This window comes from Mauremys mutica, chromosome 8, assembly GCF_020497125.1.
Source record: "Mauremys mutica isolate MM-2020 ecotype Southern chromosome 8, ASM2049712v1, whole genome shotgun sequence".
Taxonomy (NCBI): Eukaryota; Metazoa; Chordata; order Testudines; family Geoemydidae; genus Mauremys; species Mauremys mutica.
Genome location: NC_059079.1, coordinates 57,348,263 through 57,366,793, shown reverse-complemented (window position 1 = coordinate 57,366,793; position 18,531 = coordinate 57,348,263). Strand labels below are relative to the sequence as shown.

General features: G+C 44.6%; 1 protein-coding gene across 1 annotated transcript in view; it reads right to left on the bottom strand.

The window, feature by feature from the left end:
* Positions 1–18,531, bottom strand: part of ACBD6 (acyl-CoA binding domain containing 6) — a 157,556-nt gene that overhangs the window by 93,539 nt on the left and 45,486 nt on the right. Inside the window, exon 4 of the mRNA XM_045026959.1 lies at positions 5,518–5,600. Within this exon, the coding sequence (XP_044882894.1) occupies positions 5,518–5,600 (83 nt within the window). The remainder of the gene's footprint in view (positions 1–5,517; positions 5,601–18,531) is intronic.

Sequence of the window (18,531 nt, the reverse complement as noted above, 5' to 3'; positions counted from 1 at the left end):
TTGTCTCCGCCTGTTCACCCTGCCGCGACACCTGGTGTCTTGTCGCAGCCTGGGTTGATTATAGGGGCGGTAGGGCTGGGGCCGGAAGGACCTACGTTGGGTTACCGGAGTGTGCATGCCCAACGAGCACATTGTAATGCGGTTGTCCTTGAGGCTCTGCAGTCGTGGTTTGTTTTTTTCTGAAAAGAGACCCTGACCGTCAAAGGGCAGATCCTGAATTATTTGCTGCAATTCAGGTGGGACAGTCGAAGCTTGGAGCCAGTATATGTGCCTCATTGTTATGCCAGAGGCCAGGGTTCTGGCCGCCGAGTCCGCTGAATCCAGGGAGGCCTGGAGGGCAGTTCTGGTTACTTTCTTACCCTCTTCCAAAAGGGCCGTGAACTCTGTACGGGAGTCTTGTGGCAGCTCAGCGAACTTGCCTACAGACACCCATGTATTAAAGCTGTAGCGGCTTAGGAGGGCCTGCTGGTTGGCCACCCTAAGTTGAAGGCCGCCAGCCGAGTAGATCTTACAGCCTAGAAGGTCCATGCGCCTCGCTTCCTTCGCCTTAGGAGCTGGCGCTTGCTGGCCATGTCGTTCTCGTTCATTGACGGATTGAACTACCAGTGAACAGGGAGGAGGGTGGGTGTACAGATATTCATAGCCCTTTGATGGGACCATGTATTTTCTTTCCACTCCCCAAGCCGTCGGTGGGATGGAGGCCGGGGACTGCCATATGGTATTGGCATTGTTTTGAATGGTACATATGAACGGCAGGGCCACTCGGAGGGGGGCATCCGCCGTCAATATGTTCACCACTGGGTCCTCCACTTCTGCTACCTCCTCAACCGGCAGGTTCATATTTTGGGCTACCCTCCTCAACAAGTCCTGATGCGCCCGAAGGTCAATAGGAGGAGGACCCGAGGAGGATGTTCCTGCAACTGCCTCATCAGGTGAGGAGGAGGAGGAGAGGCCCGGTACCAAGGGGTCCTGTGGTGGGTCAGTGAGCGGCGGAGCAGCGTCTGCGGTGATAGGAGCTTCAGGTTCCTCCAAAGCAAGTGGTGCCTCGTCTGTGGTCGTAGGAGGCCTGCTGACCGTGGCTTCTGGAGCTCGATGGTCAGAGGGGCCTGAGCGCTGAGCCGCGAATGGGACACCTTGAGCTTCGTGGTACGCCCACGGGGTCCAGAAGGCCCATTGAGAAGGGCCTTGGTCTTGGCCTTGAGGATCGGACTGCTGGTATGCAGCACTGTTGGCGTGGGACGAGACGGATGGTTGTCTCGAAGGCCATGGCAGTGCCGAGAAGCCCTGTGGTGCCGCTGATTCAGCCGTTCAGTCCCGGGGCGGTACCGAGGAACGGTACCGGTCCTGTCGGTGCCGGGAGTGAGATCGGGACCATCTACCGCGCCAGTGCCGGGAGGTCAACCGGGATCTCAAGTCTCTATGGTGAGAACGGCTGCGGGACGTGTGGTACCAAGACCGGTACCGAGAGCCGGATCGGTGCCGATAACATCTGTCCGGCGACCGGGATCGTGATAGTCTCCGTGAGTACGACCGGTACCGCGATGGAGAGCGGTACCGGGACTGGGACAGGCGTGAGCGGGAACGTCTCCGAGATCGGGATCTGGAGTGACGTTGCTCTTGGTGGTCAGGGGAAGGAGGCCTCATTATGGCCGGCTTGCCAACTGACTTGACAACCCGCACCGGCGGTGCCGGGGGTTGAGGCTGTGTCGGCTCCGTCAGCGCAATTACCGTCGAGAACTTGCCGTCGAGAAAGTCTCGGGAGTTGACGGGAGAGCTAGCTCAACCGCAGTGTGAAACGGGGAGCAGTGTGGTACCGGACTCAATGGCCCTTGCGGTGCCGGAGTCGACGGTGCCGCGCTAGGAGTAGCTTGGAGTTGCGGTGCCAGAGTTGGTGGTGCTGGCGTAGGTATCGGGGTTCGGCCTAGGGCCTGGACGCATGGTCCTTTTTGGAGGATGAAGTCTGCACCGCCTTACGTTTCCACGAGGGGGAGAGGGAACGGTGCCGGGGAACCGGTGCCAGCTGTTGTCGGTGCCGGACCTCGGTGCTGGAGTGAGTTGGTGCCGAAAGCGCACTCCTCACCGATGCAGACTGCTGGGCGGTCGGTGCCGGCGCCGCAGGGCTAAGTGCTGACTCCATTAGGAGCTGCTTTAAACGAAAGTCCCGCTCCTTCTTTGTTCTTGGCTTGAACGATTTGCAAATGCAACACTTATCAGGAAGGTGAGACTCTCCTAAGCACTTCAGGCAAGATTCATGAGGGCCTCCAACCGGCATCGGCTTCTGGCAGGCCGAGCACGGCTTAAACCCCGGTGCCTTGGTCATGAGCCCGCACCGGGTCAGGGGAAAAAGGGGGCTAGTCCCCCAATCCCCCGGTGAACTCTACACTAACTACAACTAAACTAGTAAACTAACTCTAACTAAACTAAAGTTGAACTATATACACAATAAGGTAGAAACAAGAGCGAGAAGCTAGGGTTGTGGAGGACAGCGATGCTGCACTCCACTGTTCCAACGACCGTCACGGGCGGTAAGAAGGAACTGAGGAGTGGATGGGTCGGCAGGGGTATATATCTGGAGCTATAGCGGCGCCACTCCAGGGGGCGCCCAGCCGACCCACCGAGTGTTGCTAGGGTAAAAATCTTCCGACGAGCGTGCACGCGGCATGCACACACCTAACTGGAATGCATATGGGAAATCACTCGAAGAAGAATTTAAAATTCTTCATTCAAGAGGAAACTTCCAGTTCTACCACAATTCAACAATGGGTGTTATTTTTCTATAATGCCCAAAGTGTGCCTGGCAATTTTCAAACAAAGAAAAGGAGAGACAGTTCCTACCGCGGGAGTTTGTGATCTCAACCATGTAGTGTGGCAGCAACTGTTCTACATTAGTTTGGGGAGGAGGGGGGGCACTCCTGCTCATTATTGACATGATTATTAATGCCTCCTCCGGGAGGACAATACCACCCCCAAGCAGATAAATGCTAGGCCTTAGCACAAGAAACCTACTTTTGTTATTAAGGGCTGATCTACACACATATAAATACATTGTTTAATTGAATCAGTTTCTAAACTGATCGAAATAAAGGAGTGCAATTTCCTTGTGTGGACATTCTTAAATCGGTGTAGAAACTAGCTGAGTTAAATCAGTTGATATTTGTATTATTGTATATGTAGGCTTGGCCTAATAGTTTTCTGTTTTTCCATTCTGCCTCAAATCTTCCCTTTGAGGCAAATCATTGAGAAAGTTGTAACAAACCAACACCAGCAAAAGCTCAACTCTTCTAGCTTCCTACATCCTTGCTTTAGTCCTGGACACGACAAGGCAATTGCATATCGGCCAACGTTTTCAAACTTGAGTGCCTAAAACTAGACACCTGATTCCATACGAGACACTTAAATATGGATTTAGATGCACACTTTTAAATACTCAATTTTGAAAACACTGGCTTTATTTCTTTAGCCCATGACCTTCTGTTGACGTACAGTAGTCCATGATGATTCTGTTAGATCTTTCAACAGCTTCTGATACAGCTGATCACAAAGGGCTGTTGATTTGTCTTCAACTCCTTTTAGTAGCAGTTGGGTGTGATGGGTGCGGTCACAGAGACCCCCTTGGGACTGTCACCTGATGTGCTGAGACTACCGCTGAGCCTGTTTTCTCTGCCAGTTTGGGCCTCCAGAACCCTGCCTTGTTGAGCCAGACATGACAGTCTGTTCCAACACAGACCCAGGGTCTGAACCACACACCCCAAAGCTGCAGACTTAACTGAAAACAGCTTAAGATGCTTAAGTTTGGCTGATGTACATAGCAGAGGGGCATTGCTGACATATGATGGCGTATATTACATTGGTGGACGTGCAGGTGAATGAACCGGTGATGGTGTGGCTGATCTGGTTAGGTCCTGTAATGGTGTCGCTGGTGTAGATATGTGGGCAGAGTTGGCATCGAGGTTTGTTGCATGGATTGGATCCTGAGTTAGAGTTACTATGGTGCGGTGCGTGGTTGCTGGTGAGAATATGCTTCAGGTTAGCGGGCTGTCTGTGGGCGAAGACTGGCCTACCTCTCATATCTACACCAGCAACACCATCACAGGACCTAACCAGATCAGCCACACCCATCACTGGTTCATTCACCTGCGCATCCACCAATGTAATATACACCATCATGTGCCAGCAATGCCCCTCTGCTATGTACATCGGCCAAACTGGACAGTCCCTATGTAAAAGGATAAATGGACACAAATCAGATATTAGGAATGGCAATATACAAAAACCTGTAGGAGAACACTTCAATCTCCCTGGACACACAATAGCAGATTTAAAGGTAGCCATCCTGCAGCAAAAAAACTTCAGGACCAGACTCCAAAGAGAAACTGCTGAGCTTCAGTTCATCTGCAAATTTGACACCATCAGCTCAGGATTAAACAAAGACTGTGAATGGCTAGCCAACTACAAAAGCAGTTTCTCCTCCCTTAGTGTTCACACCTAAACTGCTAGAAGAGGGCCTCATCCTCCCTGATTGAACTAACCTCGTTATCTCTAGCTTGATTCTTGCTTGCATATTTATACCTGCCTCTGGAAATTTCCACTACAGGCATCCGACGAAGTGGGTATTCTCCCACGAAAGCTCATGCTCCAATACGTTTGTTAGTCTATAAGGTGCCACAGAACTCTTTGCCACTTTTACAGATCCTGATGACATGGCTACCCCTCTGATACTTGACATCCATTTATGAGTTTTTTTCATTGCAAGTCACACGAATGCCATGTTACAGTTAAATGCTTTTAGAAAGAGTCTGGGATATTTTAGAAAGTCAAAGTTCACTTATATTTTGATTTCCTGAGATCAAAATGATGCAAGATACATAAAACAGAAAGAGAAAACACACAACTACATGCTTGCAATGTGAGAGAGCAAACACCACTGTAGGAACCTTTAATTTTGCATTTGCTGACTTTTTTCTGGTTTACTCTGAATTTTAATGTTTCATTCTCACCTATTTTACGTTTAATTTTCTTTTATATTTTAGTTCAGAAGTATCTTAGTTGTCAAACAGCAGCCATTCTTGCTTAATAACTGCATTTTTGCTATGCAAGCAGGAGAGGGAAGAAATTAACTTTGATATAAGACAGGGCTTCCAAATGAAGGTGTACAGTGTCCGCTTATAAAACCTTAATTACTATACACACATTCAGTATTATTAATAATTGTATTTGAAAAAAACACTTTTTTGGATAACTACTGATAAACACATATTGCCCTCTTGAGCTGTGTAACAGCAAGACAGAAGACATTCTCCCACTCCTACATCACATGCTAGGGAAGGTTAGTACCTGGGAACAATACTGACAGTTACTGATTTAAATGACTATGGACCTGAAAAGTTCTTTTCTGTTGTTTATTATCCAGCTGGAGTTGCCACCACACTTGTTTGATGTTAAAAAAAATGCTTAGAAAAATTAAAGTAAGTTAAACTGAAAACATATCAGTGATAAAAGACCAGAAGAGATAGTCACCTGATGGTTTCTTCCTGATACAGCGAGCTGACAACTGGGCCTCCAAACCCAGTTTTTCCTTCCTTTCCGCTTTTCTCTGGTGTCTGAAAGAAAGAATTAGTAGAGTGACATGGCTTTCAGGCTCAGTCTGCCTCATGCTGTAACTTTGTTTTTTAAGGGCATAGAGGGGAATGGTTCCTTAGGATCCTTCCTCTCTCTTCCCTATCACCATGCTCAAATGCTTCATGTCTCTGTTACATCTCAGGGCTCCAAAAATCAATGCTATTCTGAGCACAGTCCTGAGGGAGTCTCCTGAGAGGAACAACAAGGCACCTTCTCTCTCCCTCCCTTCCTCCCTCCTCACAAGAATGAGTCCACTGCCTGCACAGCGCTCTCAGCCTTGGCCACTTAGGACCAAAGTGCTAATCCTTTGGGAGGCAGCATAATGTCATGTTACTAGACTCACCTTTATAAATCTATTTAATATAGATTTAAATTAATTTTTATAATGGGTAGCATTTCCAAGTAATTTACTCCAAAGAACTCTAGGATTCTGAATGATTTCTACCATGACAGAAAAGAACAATTAGAATACTGATAGCTCAATATATAGTCTAAGGCCTACATTTTCAAAAATGACTAGTGATTTTGGGTACCTAATTTTAGACACCTTGAAGTGGCCTGATTTTCAGAAGGTTCTCTGAAAATCAAGTCCTTTTAGAGGCCACAGAACCTCACCCACCCACTCCTGTAATAGACCCTTAACCTCTGGCTGAATTACTAGTCCTCAAATCATTATTTAAAGATTTCAAGTTACAGAGAATCCACCATTTACACTAGTTTAAACCTGCAATTGACCTGTGCTCCATGCTGCAGAAGGCAGTGAAAACCCCCCAGGGTCTCCACCAATCTGACCCACGGGAAAATTCCTTCTGACCCCAAATATGGCGATAAGTTAGACCCTGAGTATGTGGGCAAGACCGACCAGGAAGATACCTGGGAAAGAATTCTCTGTAGTAACTCAAAGCCCTCCCCAGCTAGTGTCCCATCACTGGCCGCTGGAGATATTTGTTGCTAGCAGTCATAATTGGCTACATGCCATTGAAGGAGTCTCATCATACCATCCCCTCCATAAACTTATCAGGCTCAGTCTTGAAGCCAGGTAGGTTTTTTGCCCCCCCTGCTCCCCTTGGGAGGCTGTTCCAGTACTTCATTCCTCTGATGGTTAGAAACCTTCACCTACTTTCGAGCCTAAACTTGTTGATGGCCAGTCTATAACCATTTATTTTTGTGACCTCATTGGAACTTAATTTAATAACGCCTCTTTCTCCCTGGTATTTATCCCTCTGATCTATTTATAAAGAGCAATCATATCTCCCCTCAGCCTTCTTTTGGTTAGACTAAACAAGATAAGCTCTTTAAGCCTCCTCTCATAAGGTAGGTTTTCCATTCCTCAGATCATCCTAATAGCCATTCTCTGCACCTGTTCCAATTTGAATTCATTTTTCTGAAACATGAGAGACCAGAATTGCAAGCAGTATTCCAAATGGGTTCTCACCACTACCCTGTATAATGCTATTAATACTTCCCTGTCTCTACTGGAAATACCTTGCCTGATGCATCCTAGGACTTCATTAGGCTTTTTCATGGCCGCATCACATTGATAGCTCATAGTCATCCTGTGATCAACCAATACACTCAAGTCTTTCTCTTCCTCTGTTACTTCCAATTGATGCATCCCCAGCTTATAGTGAAAATTCTTCTTGCTAGTCCCTAAATCAGCATTCTCCAAAGTGAAGTGTGCAAGACGATCCACTGGGGGGGGGGGGCAGGGGCACGGCAGGAGGAGCGCCACTGGGGGGGGGGGAAAGGGGGAGTGAACGACAGCCGGAGGAGGGAGGGAACAAGCGAGTGGGGATGCTGTCCCTCCTCCCCCGCAGGCAGGGCCACCCAGAACGCAGGGGCTTTAGGGGCTGCAGGGCCCTGGGCTAAGGGGGCCCCGGGGCCCTGGCCTGCAGCTCTAAAGCCCCTTTCGGAATGCAGCCCTGAGTCCTCCGGCCCATGGAGGGGCAGGGGCAGCTGTGCAGCCAGTGGCCGGAAAGAAGTGGTGCTTTTCCCTTCAAAGCCGGCCAGAGAGAAGTGGCTCTTTGAAGGGGAAAGCATCACTTCTCTCCGGCCACTGGCTGCGCGGCTGCCCCTGCACCTCCTGAGTCCTCCAGCCCGTGCTCACAGGGCCGCATTCGGAAAGGGGCTTAGAGCTGCAAACCAGGGCCCCGGGGCCTCCTTAGCCCAGGGCCCTGCAGCCCCTAAAGCCCCTGCGTTCCGGGTAGCCCTGCCGGGGCGGGGGCAGCTCCCAGAATCGTGGCTCCCAGAATTGTGGCCATGAGGGCGGTGCCGTGCTGTGCAGAGTGGCCTGCACATCCCCTACACCAAACAGGAGCTGCCCCAGGTAAGTACTCTGCACCTCCTGCCTGCCCCAGCCCTGAGCATCCTCCCGCACCCTAACTCCCTCCCAGACCGTGCACCCCACCCTGAGTCCCCTCTCGCACCCTAACTCCCTTCCAGACCCGCACCCCTACCTTGAGCCCCCTCCCGCACCCTAACCCAGACCTTCGAATCGCTGTATCACAAAAAGTGTTAAACCAAGATTTTCAGAAATAATTAAGCATATTCAATCACATTTCTCACTAAAAATATTAATTTTTTTGAGAGAGCAAAAAGGTTTTTTTGTACTGTTAATACAATAAAAATATTTTAAAAATATTGCTTATTTCATCTTTATCTCATCTTTTTTAAATTTCTATTTTTTGTGTGTTTTATAATGTACATAATATATTAGTATTGTAGTACATGTATATAATTTATACATAAATAAATATACCGGTACATATATGGGGGGGTGCTCAAAATATTTTACTGATGGGGTGCGTGATCAAAAAAGTTTGGAGATCACTACCCTAAATGCATGACCTTGCACTTTGCACTATTAAATTTTATCCCGTATACAAGGTGATCCAGATCATCTTGTGTGATATTTTGGTCTTCCTCCGTATTGGCAAAACCTCTTAACTTTGTGTCATCCGCAAATTTTATTAGCGCACACTCACTTTTTGTGTCAAGGTCAGTAATAAAAATGTTAAATAAGACTGGTCCCAAGACCGGTCCCTGAGGAACTCCACTAATAACCTCCCTCCAGCCTGAGAGTTCATCTTTCAGTATGACCTGTTGTAGTCTCCCCTTTAAGCAGTTCCTTATCCACCTTTCAATTTTCATATTAATCCCCATTTTCTCCAATTTAACTAATAATTTCCCATGTGGAACTGTATCAAACGCCTTACTAAGATCCGGGTAGATTAGATCAGATCTATTGAATTTCCTTTGTATAAAAAATCAGTTATCTTCTCAATGAAGGAGATCAAGTTGGTCTGGCATGATCTACCTTTTGCAAAACCATGTTGTATTTTATTCCCATTACCATTAAGCTCTATGTCCTTAACTACTTTCTCTTTCAAAATTTGTTCCAAGACCTTGCATACAGTTGAGGTCAAACTAACAGGCCTGTAGTTTCTCAGATCATGTTTTTTCCATTTCTTCAAAAACAGGAACTATATTAGCAATTCTCCAGTCATCAAGTACGACCCCCGAATTTACAGATTCATTAAAAATTAAAAATTCTGAAACACAGGTTTCCTTACCTCTATTGCTACCAGCACCTGACATTATTTGAAATGAAATTTAAAAAAAATGTAATTGACTTTTAATTATATGTTTACTTTCTGCATTTCTCTCAGCACAGACTAGTTAGTACAGGAGAACCTGGAAGTGAAACTATCATAATATAGCAATGTTTGGGTTGCAAACACTGCAGACATGCTTGTTTAAAAAAAGATACAGTAACTCCCCACTTAAGGTTGTAGTTATGTTCCTGAAAAATACTATTTTAAGCAAAACGATGTTAAACGAATCCAACTTCCCCATAAGAATTAATGTAAATGGGAGAGTTCGGTTCCAGGGAAATTTTTTTTGCCAGACAAAAGACAGATACACACACACACACACCCCGGTATACACACACATACAGTATAAGTTTTAAATAAACAATTTAATACTGTACACACAGCAATGATGATTGTGAAGCTTGGTTGAGGTGGTGGAGTCAGAGGGTGGGATATTTCCCAGGGAATGCCTTACTGCTAAGTGATGAACTAGCACTCAGCTGAGCCGTCAAGAGTTAACACATTGTTGTTAATGTAGCCTCACACTCTACAAGGCAGCACGAATGGAGGGAGGGGAGACAGCATGGCAGAGAAACAGACAGAGACACACACCTTGTGAGAGAGAGACACGCACACACATTGCCCCTTTAAGCATGCTGGTGCCCTTCTAAATATACTGCCTTTTTAAATAGATCAGCAAGTTGAGACAGCAGCTGCTGCCAGCAAGCTTCCTCCATCCTGAGCCCTGTCGTGTCCCCTGCTGCTCTATGGAGATGGGGTAAAGGAGTAGGAGGCAGGAGTGGGGGGAGGGGGACACCCTGAAGTTAGTACCCCTCTTCCCCCTCCCACCCTTGCACAGCAAGCAGGAGGCTCCCAGGAGCAGCTCCAAGGCAGAGGGCAGGAGCAGCACAGGACAGTGGGAGGGGAGGGACAGCTGAACTGCCCGGCAATTGATAGCCTGCTGGGCGGCTGCTGTACAGGGAATTTAGGAGAACAGGGAGCTGATGGGTGGCTGCCGGTCCACCCTGGTTCCAAGTCCCCACCAGCTAACTTCAATGGGCTACTCTTTCTGCAAGCAGTGGACAAAGCAGGTGGCTGCCAAACAATCTTATAAGGGGGCACTGAGCAACTTTAAACGAGCATGTTCTCTAATTGATCAGCAACTTAACAAGGAAAAGTGAGGAGTTACTGTAAATGGCAAGGAAGTATTTCCATTGGCTTTTGGTTTGTAAAAGGCTATTTTCACTAAACCTACATTTTGGGTCAAATTTCACTCAACATTAGGCTAATTCCCACTTATATGAATAGTCCCATTAATGGTAAGAGGAGGTTGTACCATTATTCCTCAAATTTCTAATATGGAGAAAACACTGTAGAGTGAACACACACAATTAAGAAACGGAAGCGTCTCTGTTTTTCACTACAGATGATCAAGAGACATTTTCTCCTAAATTCTTTCCTGTCATTTGTTATCCAGCTACAGCTGTCATCATGTTTGCACATTGTTAAAAACTGCTTAGCCAATGTATTGTACAGATATATAGTAAGTGACCGTCCGTGCCTGAAAGAGGTCTTAACACTGGGTGGAAGCCCAACTCCTGGTATGAGGCTAGACCCTCTGACATTCTAAGACCAGACACGAGAATGCTACTAACCAGCACACTTATCTATACAGCATTTACTATCCATTGTTTTAAAAAGGACAAAAATTGTCTCTTTTTAAAGTGTTTTTAATTTGTAAATGTTCCAAATTCAGAATAAACCACAAATCTCTTAGCTCCCAGCATTCCAAGATCAACATGGTGTCTAGAAACCTGCACCCTGGAAGAATTATAAGAAACCGACTGCACAATCAGTATGTTTAAGATTATTTATATTTCTCGGTTGGTTGCATTTGTTCCTCCTTAGTAAGTAGTGATCATTATAACGTATTTTGCCTATTCTTTTTATGGCCTCAGTTCAGCAGGGTACTTAAGCATGTACCCAACTTTCACACATATAGATAGTCCCATTGATTTTAATGGGAATACTTGTGTTTAAGGTTACTCTCATGCTTAAGAACCTTGATGAACCACGGTATTATTTTCTTAAGGCTGGCTTTGAAGTATGGAATTCTGCTATCTTCCTTTAACATGTTTCACAAAGACATATCCCCTCTGGACTTGTAAGGTTCTAAAGGATTGGTACATAAAACACTGTGTTAATAATGATTATCCTTGTTCAAAGATAGTGAGAGGGCTGTTCACCCTCCACGGACTGGTTTAACATGCAAACACAGTTGAATGGGATAAGAAAAATGTATTTAAAAAAGGACTCACCAATTGTGCAAATAACTAATAAAATTTAAGAATGCATTTTAGACCATGGTTTGCAATGTTCCATATGGGAGGTGATCTTATTTTGTAATCATTAATTACCTTCAGTACCACAGCCCTAGCAGATCCTCTCTTCTTCCAGGCTCCCTTAACTGTAGCTTGAAGAGTATTTACTTTTGCTGTTACCATTTATCACTTCATCCCTTTTCTATTCTAATCGCCATACCAGTATGGGATTTCCCCCTTTCTAGCTGTAAGATTCCCTGAGTCCAGTTTTGCAAACCATTTTCATCTTTCTCTGAAGTGTTGTGTGATGCTTTGTATGAAGGAAAAAGCTACACAAACATAAATTGCCTTTTGTATGGGGGAAAGGAAAATCTGTGAACGTATAGTAACTACAGAATAACACGAAATGTGTATTAATATGTTCTCTCTCTTCTGTTCCAAATTGTAAATCCTATTATGTATTCTAGATTCTCAAGTGTCAATAACACTATAATCACAAAAACACATATAAACATGAAAACTTGCATTCACATTTAAAAAACAATTCACCCAAGAGGTAGGGTGTGTGTGTGTGTGTGAGAGTGAGTGAGAGAGAAATAAAATTGGTCACGAGGCTCTTGTCATAATTTAAATTCACGTATACAGTGCTGTTTCTGCAAGGATCTCCATCACCAGCACACCTTAAATCTGCTGTTTGACCAAAGAATATAGCTGGCTTTGTGGATTTACTGGAAGGTAGCTACAAAATCATGGAATATGAGTAGGGGCTGTAAAAACTATTGTATGTCAAGCAGTGCTCCCCAGAATTAGAGTAGCAAGGTGACACAAAACATCCTTTCCCCAAAGAGAAAGAAAGATTTAAGCTTCTTTACAGCAAAACGGCCCTCTTAAAAAGTCTTTCACACAAAACCTCATACCCATATACCATCCGCCAATTATTTCCACACTAATAAGGATGAAAATTAATTTCAGCTCATCTGCTAATTAGTGCAAGAGCTATATCTACAACATGATGCTGCATACAGCCAGCCTCTCTTCTCTGATGTTGATAAAAGACAGCAATCATTTGTCCATGTTTTTCAGAAGGAATCAAGAAAAAGAAAAAGGGGGGGAAAAAAAGCGACTCTTATAGCAGGTTTGCTTCTTCCCACAAAGCTTTTCTGCTTACTGCAGTCACACACACAAAACACTTTAGAAAATACATCATCTTTTTACAAATTGTGCCTCAGAAAATTCCTTGGGCCAAATAAATCACATTTGCAACCCCAGAGAAGCCAATGGAGTTATACCACAGATTAATTTGGCACAAAGGGTAGCAATTCATCAGGAAACTAAATTGTAAAGACTTTCTTATACACGTGAGAGCTACAGCCTCAATTTGTCTAAGTTTATTCCTAGAATAGTTTGGAAAGTAGGGAAAAACTAATATGTAGCCCAAGAGTATTCACTGCATCACTCACGAACTTTATTTGTCCCTTCATACCACATGAAGGAAAAGGTATATGAACCATATGCAGGTGAAAAACTAAGAAACAGTCCTACCCAGAGTACTTAAACATGGTTCTATTCTGCACAGTGATAAAAGCAGCACGTTGGGGTTCCATATTTATTGTCTCTAGAGTTCTAAAAAATATATGCAAAGTTGGTTTTTTTTTCAGACTGACAGCTCTATTACCAAAATGAGTTCTTTACATTCTCCACATCACAGCCTTCCTAACAACCCTGTATCCCCACTATGTCTCAATCATCTCACTGTAACATCTATGAAACCCCAGTGTTTTCGATGGACTTGCACAGGTTTAACTGATTTCAAAGTGGTAGCTGTGTTAATCTGTATCAGCAAAAAGAACGAGGAGTACTTGTGGCACCTTAGAGACTAACAAATGTATTTAGGCATAAGCTTTCGTGGGCTAAAACCCACTTCATCGGATGCATGCAGTGGAAAACACAGTAGGAAGATAATATATATACACAGAGAACATGAAAAAATGGGTGTTGCCATACTAACTATAATGAGAGTAATCAATTAAGGTGGGCCATTATCAGCAGGAGGAAAAATATGTTCATAGTGATAATCAGGATGGCCCATTTCAAACAGTTGACAACAAGGTGTGAGTAACAGTAGGGGAAAAATTAGCATGAGGAAATAGTTTTTACTTTGTGTAATGACCCATCCACTCCCAGTCTTTATTCAAGCCTAATTTAATGGTGTCCAGTTTGCAAATTAATTCCAATTCTGCAGTTTCTCGTTGGAGTCTGTTTTTGAAGTTTTTTTTAATGGAGAATTGCCACTTTTAGGTCTGTAATTGAGTGACCACAGAGGTTGAAGTGTTCTCTGACTGGTTTTTGAATGTTATAATTCTTGACGTCTGTGCCCATTTATTCTTTACCGTAGAGACTGTCCGGTTTGGCCAATGTACATGGCAGAGGGGAATTGCTGGCACATGATGGCATATATCACATTGGTAGATGTGCAGGTGAATGAGTCTCTGATGGTGTGGCTGATGCGATTAGCTCCTATGATGGTGTCCCTTGAATAGATATGTGGACAGAGTTGGCAATAGGCTTTGGTGCAAGGATAGGTTCCTGGCTTAGTGTTTTTGTTGTGTGGTGTGTGGTTGCTGGTGAGTATTTCCTTCAGATTGGGGCGCTGTCTGTAAGCAAGGACTGGCCTGTCTCCCAAGATCTGTGAGAGTGAGAGATCATCCTTCAGGATAGGTTGCAGATCCTTAATGATGCGCTGGAGAGGTTTTAGTTGGGGGCTGAAGGTGACGGCTAGTGGTGTTCTGTTACTTTCTTTGTTGGGCCTGTCCTGGAGTAGGTGACTTCTGGGTATTCTTCTGGCTCTGTCAATCTGTTTCTTCACTTCAGCAGGTGGGTACTGTAGTTTTAAGAAGGCTTGATAGAGATCTTGTAGGTGTTTGTCTGAGGTATTAGAGCAAATGTAGTTGTATCTTAGAGCTTGGCTGTGGAGAATGGATTGTGTGATGCGGTCTGGATGAAAACTGGAGTCATGTATAGCAGTTAGTAGATTTCTGGTATAGGGTGGTGTTTATGTGACCATCGCTTATTAGCACTGTAGTGTCCAGGAAGCAGATCTCTTGTGTGGACCGGTCCAGGCTGAGGTTGATGGTAGGATGGAAATTGTTGAAATCATGGTGGAATTCCTCAAGGGCTTCTTTTCCATGGGTCCAGATGATGAAGATGTCATCAATGTAGCGCAAGTAGAGTAGGGGCATTAGGGGACAAGAGCTGAGGAAGCATTGTTCTAAGTCAGCCATAAAAAGGAGGTGCTGTCGTCATCATGAATAGGTTGGAATATGAATGAGAGGCTGCGAGGCAGCACTCTGACACCACATTGTACAGGACATTACCCTCTGATCACACTGACGGTTACCAAAAAAACTACACCATTTGCTGAAGAAACTCCCTGAAAAAGCACAGGAACAAATCTGCACAGACACACCCCTAGAACGCCAGTCAGGGGTATTCTATCTGCTACCCAAGATCCATAAACCTGGAAATCCTGAACACCCCATCATCTCAGGCATTGGCATCCTGACAACAGGATCGTCTGGCTATGTAGACTCTCTCCTCAGGCCCTACGCTACCAGCACTCCTAGCTATCTTCGAGACACCACTGACTTCATGAGGAAACTACAATCCATTGCTGATCTTCCAGAAAACACCATCCTGGCCGTTATGGATGTAGAAGCCAACATTCCAGAAAAAGGTGGACTACAAGCCATCAGGAACAGTATCCCCGATAATGTCATGGCAAACCTGGTGGCTGAACTTTGTGACTTTGTCCTCACCCACAACTATTTCACATTTGGGGGACAATATATACCTTCAAGTGAGCGGCATTGCTATGGGTACCCGCATGGCCCCTCATTATGCCAACATTTTTATGTCTGACTTAGAACAACGCTTCCTTTGCTCTTGTCCCCTAACACTCCTACTCATATAATATCAAGGTTGGAAGGGACCTCAGGAGGTCATCTAGTCCAACCCCCTGCTCAAAGCAGGAGCAATCCCCAGACAGATTTTTACCCCAGTTCCCTAAATGGCCCCCTCAAGGATTGAGCTCACAACCCTGGGTTTAGCAGGCCAATGCTCAAACCACTGAGCTATTTCATCTGCTAGTCCACACAAGAGTTCAACTTCCTGAACACTACAGTGCTAATAAGAGATGATCACATAAACACCACCCTATACTGGAAACCTACTGACCATTATACTTACCTACATGCCTCCAGCTTTCATCCAGACCACATCACACAATCCATTGTCTACAGCCAAGCTAAGATACCGCATTTGTTCCAGTCTCTCAGAAAGAGACAAACACCTACAAGATCTCTATCAAGCATTCTACAATACCCACCTGGTGAAGTGAAGAAACAGATTGACAGAGCCAGAAGAATACCCAGAAGTCACCTACTCCAGGACAGGCTCAACGAAGGAAGTAACAGAACGCCACTAGCCGTCACCTTCAGCCCCCAACTAAAACCTCTCCAGCACATCATCAAGGATCTGCAACCTATCCTGAAGGACGATCCCTCACTCTCACAGATCTTGGGAGACAGGCCAGTCCTTGCTTACAGACAGCGCCCCAACCTGAAGGAAATACTCACCAGCAACTACACACCACACAACAAAAACACTAAGCCAGGAACCTATCCTTGCACCAAAGCCTATTGCCAACTCTGTCCACATATCTATTCAAGGGACACCATCATAGGACCTAATCGCATCAGCCACACCATCAGAGACTCGTTCACCTGCACATCTACCAATGTGATATATGCCATCATGTGCCAGCAATTCCCCTCTGCCATGTACATTGGCCAAACCGGACAGTCTCTACGGTAAAGAATAAATGGGCACAGACGTCAAGAATTATAACATTCAAAAACCAGTCAGAGAACACTTCAACCTCTGTGGTCACTCAATTACAGACCTAAAAGTGGCAATTCTCCATTAAAAAAAAACTTCAAAAACAGACTCCAACGAGAAACTGCAGAATTGGAATTAATTTGCAAACTGGACACCATTAAATTAGGCTTGAATAAAGACTGGGAGTGGATGGGTCATTACACAAAGTAAAAACTATTTCCTCATGCTAATTTTTTCCCCTACTGTTACTCATACCTTGTTGTCAACTGTTTGAAATGGGCCATCCTGATTATCACTACAAAGGTTTAACTGAGTACAACTTAGCAAACAATCTTGATAATGTAGAAAATGGAACAGAAGCTGTAGCTCACACTTTTCTTAATGGTGTTGCATCTGCAGTATTAACAGTAGTACAGTTATTTTTGTCACTCACATGAGCAGACGACAGGATTCCAAATATACGCAGACAGTACGTCCAATGAATAAAAAGGTGCCATTTTTTCAGTTGCTTTTCAGAGTAAGGCTACTCTTTTTAAGTCATATCCTACACACACAGAAAAACCATGGCCTTCAGCTAAAATAATGTTTAAAGTAACATTACAACTCCCACACATGCTGAAAACTACCAAAAATCTCAAAGCAGAAGCTGTCATTTTCCCCTTATTTTTTCCATTTTCAAAACCATGCATTGTTGATTAGCCATGTGGTTCCCACAGAAGCCAATGAGATTTACACAATTTAAACTTCATGCATTTGTAATTTTTTCATTTATGAATCACTACGGGTATATATGGAACTATACAGTTATTTAAAAGATAACATGGTCCCAGACCTAGAAAGTCTGCAATCTAAATTCCATACAGACAAAAAAATCCCCACAACAGTTGGAAATAGGTCAGGACCACAAAAGCCATAATGAGTGGAACAGCAATACAACAAAGGGATGGAGAAGTGGGGAGATGGTTACTCTTGTGTTAATAGTTAAAAAGATATGGGAAACATGAGTTTGAAACAGCAAAGGAGAAAGGTTAGTGGACAGCACTTGTGTCACAAGCATGTGGGGGCACAGAGAGGAGACAAAGGAGATGCTTTTGGGGAGTACTGAAAGTTTACACTTTCATTCTGAACTCTTGTACATTGCTCCCTAGCTGTCTTAAGTATCTGCCTTAGATTTGAATTCAGTTTCGCCTTCATGTCTTGGCAAGTCAAAGGACAGCTCAGGCTGGATTCTTTGACATTTGCACCTCCCTGCATCTCTCCGAACCAGCAAGGCCTTTTGTGCTGCAACAGGGATTGATCCCCAAGGTAGGGAGTGCAGTGTTCTCATGGCCACCTTCCCTTCAGGTTCCTTTACTGAGGGGCAGCACTGAGTTCCTACAGGGACTCCACTGGAGCCCTTTTGGCAGAAGCTATAGCAGAGCTTCTCACATCCACCAGTCACCCTTCCAGTGCAACACTCTCCTCCTGGAAACTGTTTAATTTATGCATGTGTTAAAAGATGTTATACATCCCCTGCCCCACATGGCATGTACACACACTGCCATTCTTAACTCCACTAATCAGATAAACTATCACCACAGAACACGTGCTAAGTATCAAGAATTCCAGAAGCAAAGCAAGTGCTTTCTTGGAACATAAAGACAGCAAGCTGTCCTCATTCTTCCCTCAGTACACTGTATTGGTCAATAAAAGACCAGCTTGATTCAAGGTGCAATCAGACCTTGACTGGCTGTCACTGACCATCCTTTTCCAGAGGACTGCAGGCCTGACAGTCTCATTCTGAATGGGATGGAAATATAAGGACTAATATTTGCTAACATCATTAATTCATTTTTTTTCCTCTACTCCCCCTTACTCCTTTATATGTGATGTCAAGATGCATACCTTTAAATTGTTGTCAGCCATAAAAGAGGTGTCATGTGTTCCAGTTCAGAGGTTAACATACAACGACAGACACATTAAAAACCAGTCCAATGCCTCACTGCCAATTTCAGCTCCATCTTCTCTTCAAAGAGACAGCAGCTCAAACCCAGTTAAGAGCTTTAACAACATGAAAGTCTAATCATGATTGAAAGATAAGAGAGCTACAGAGTATGACTTTA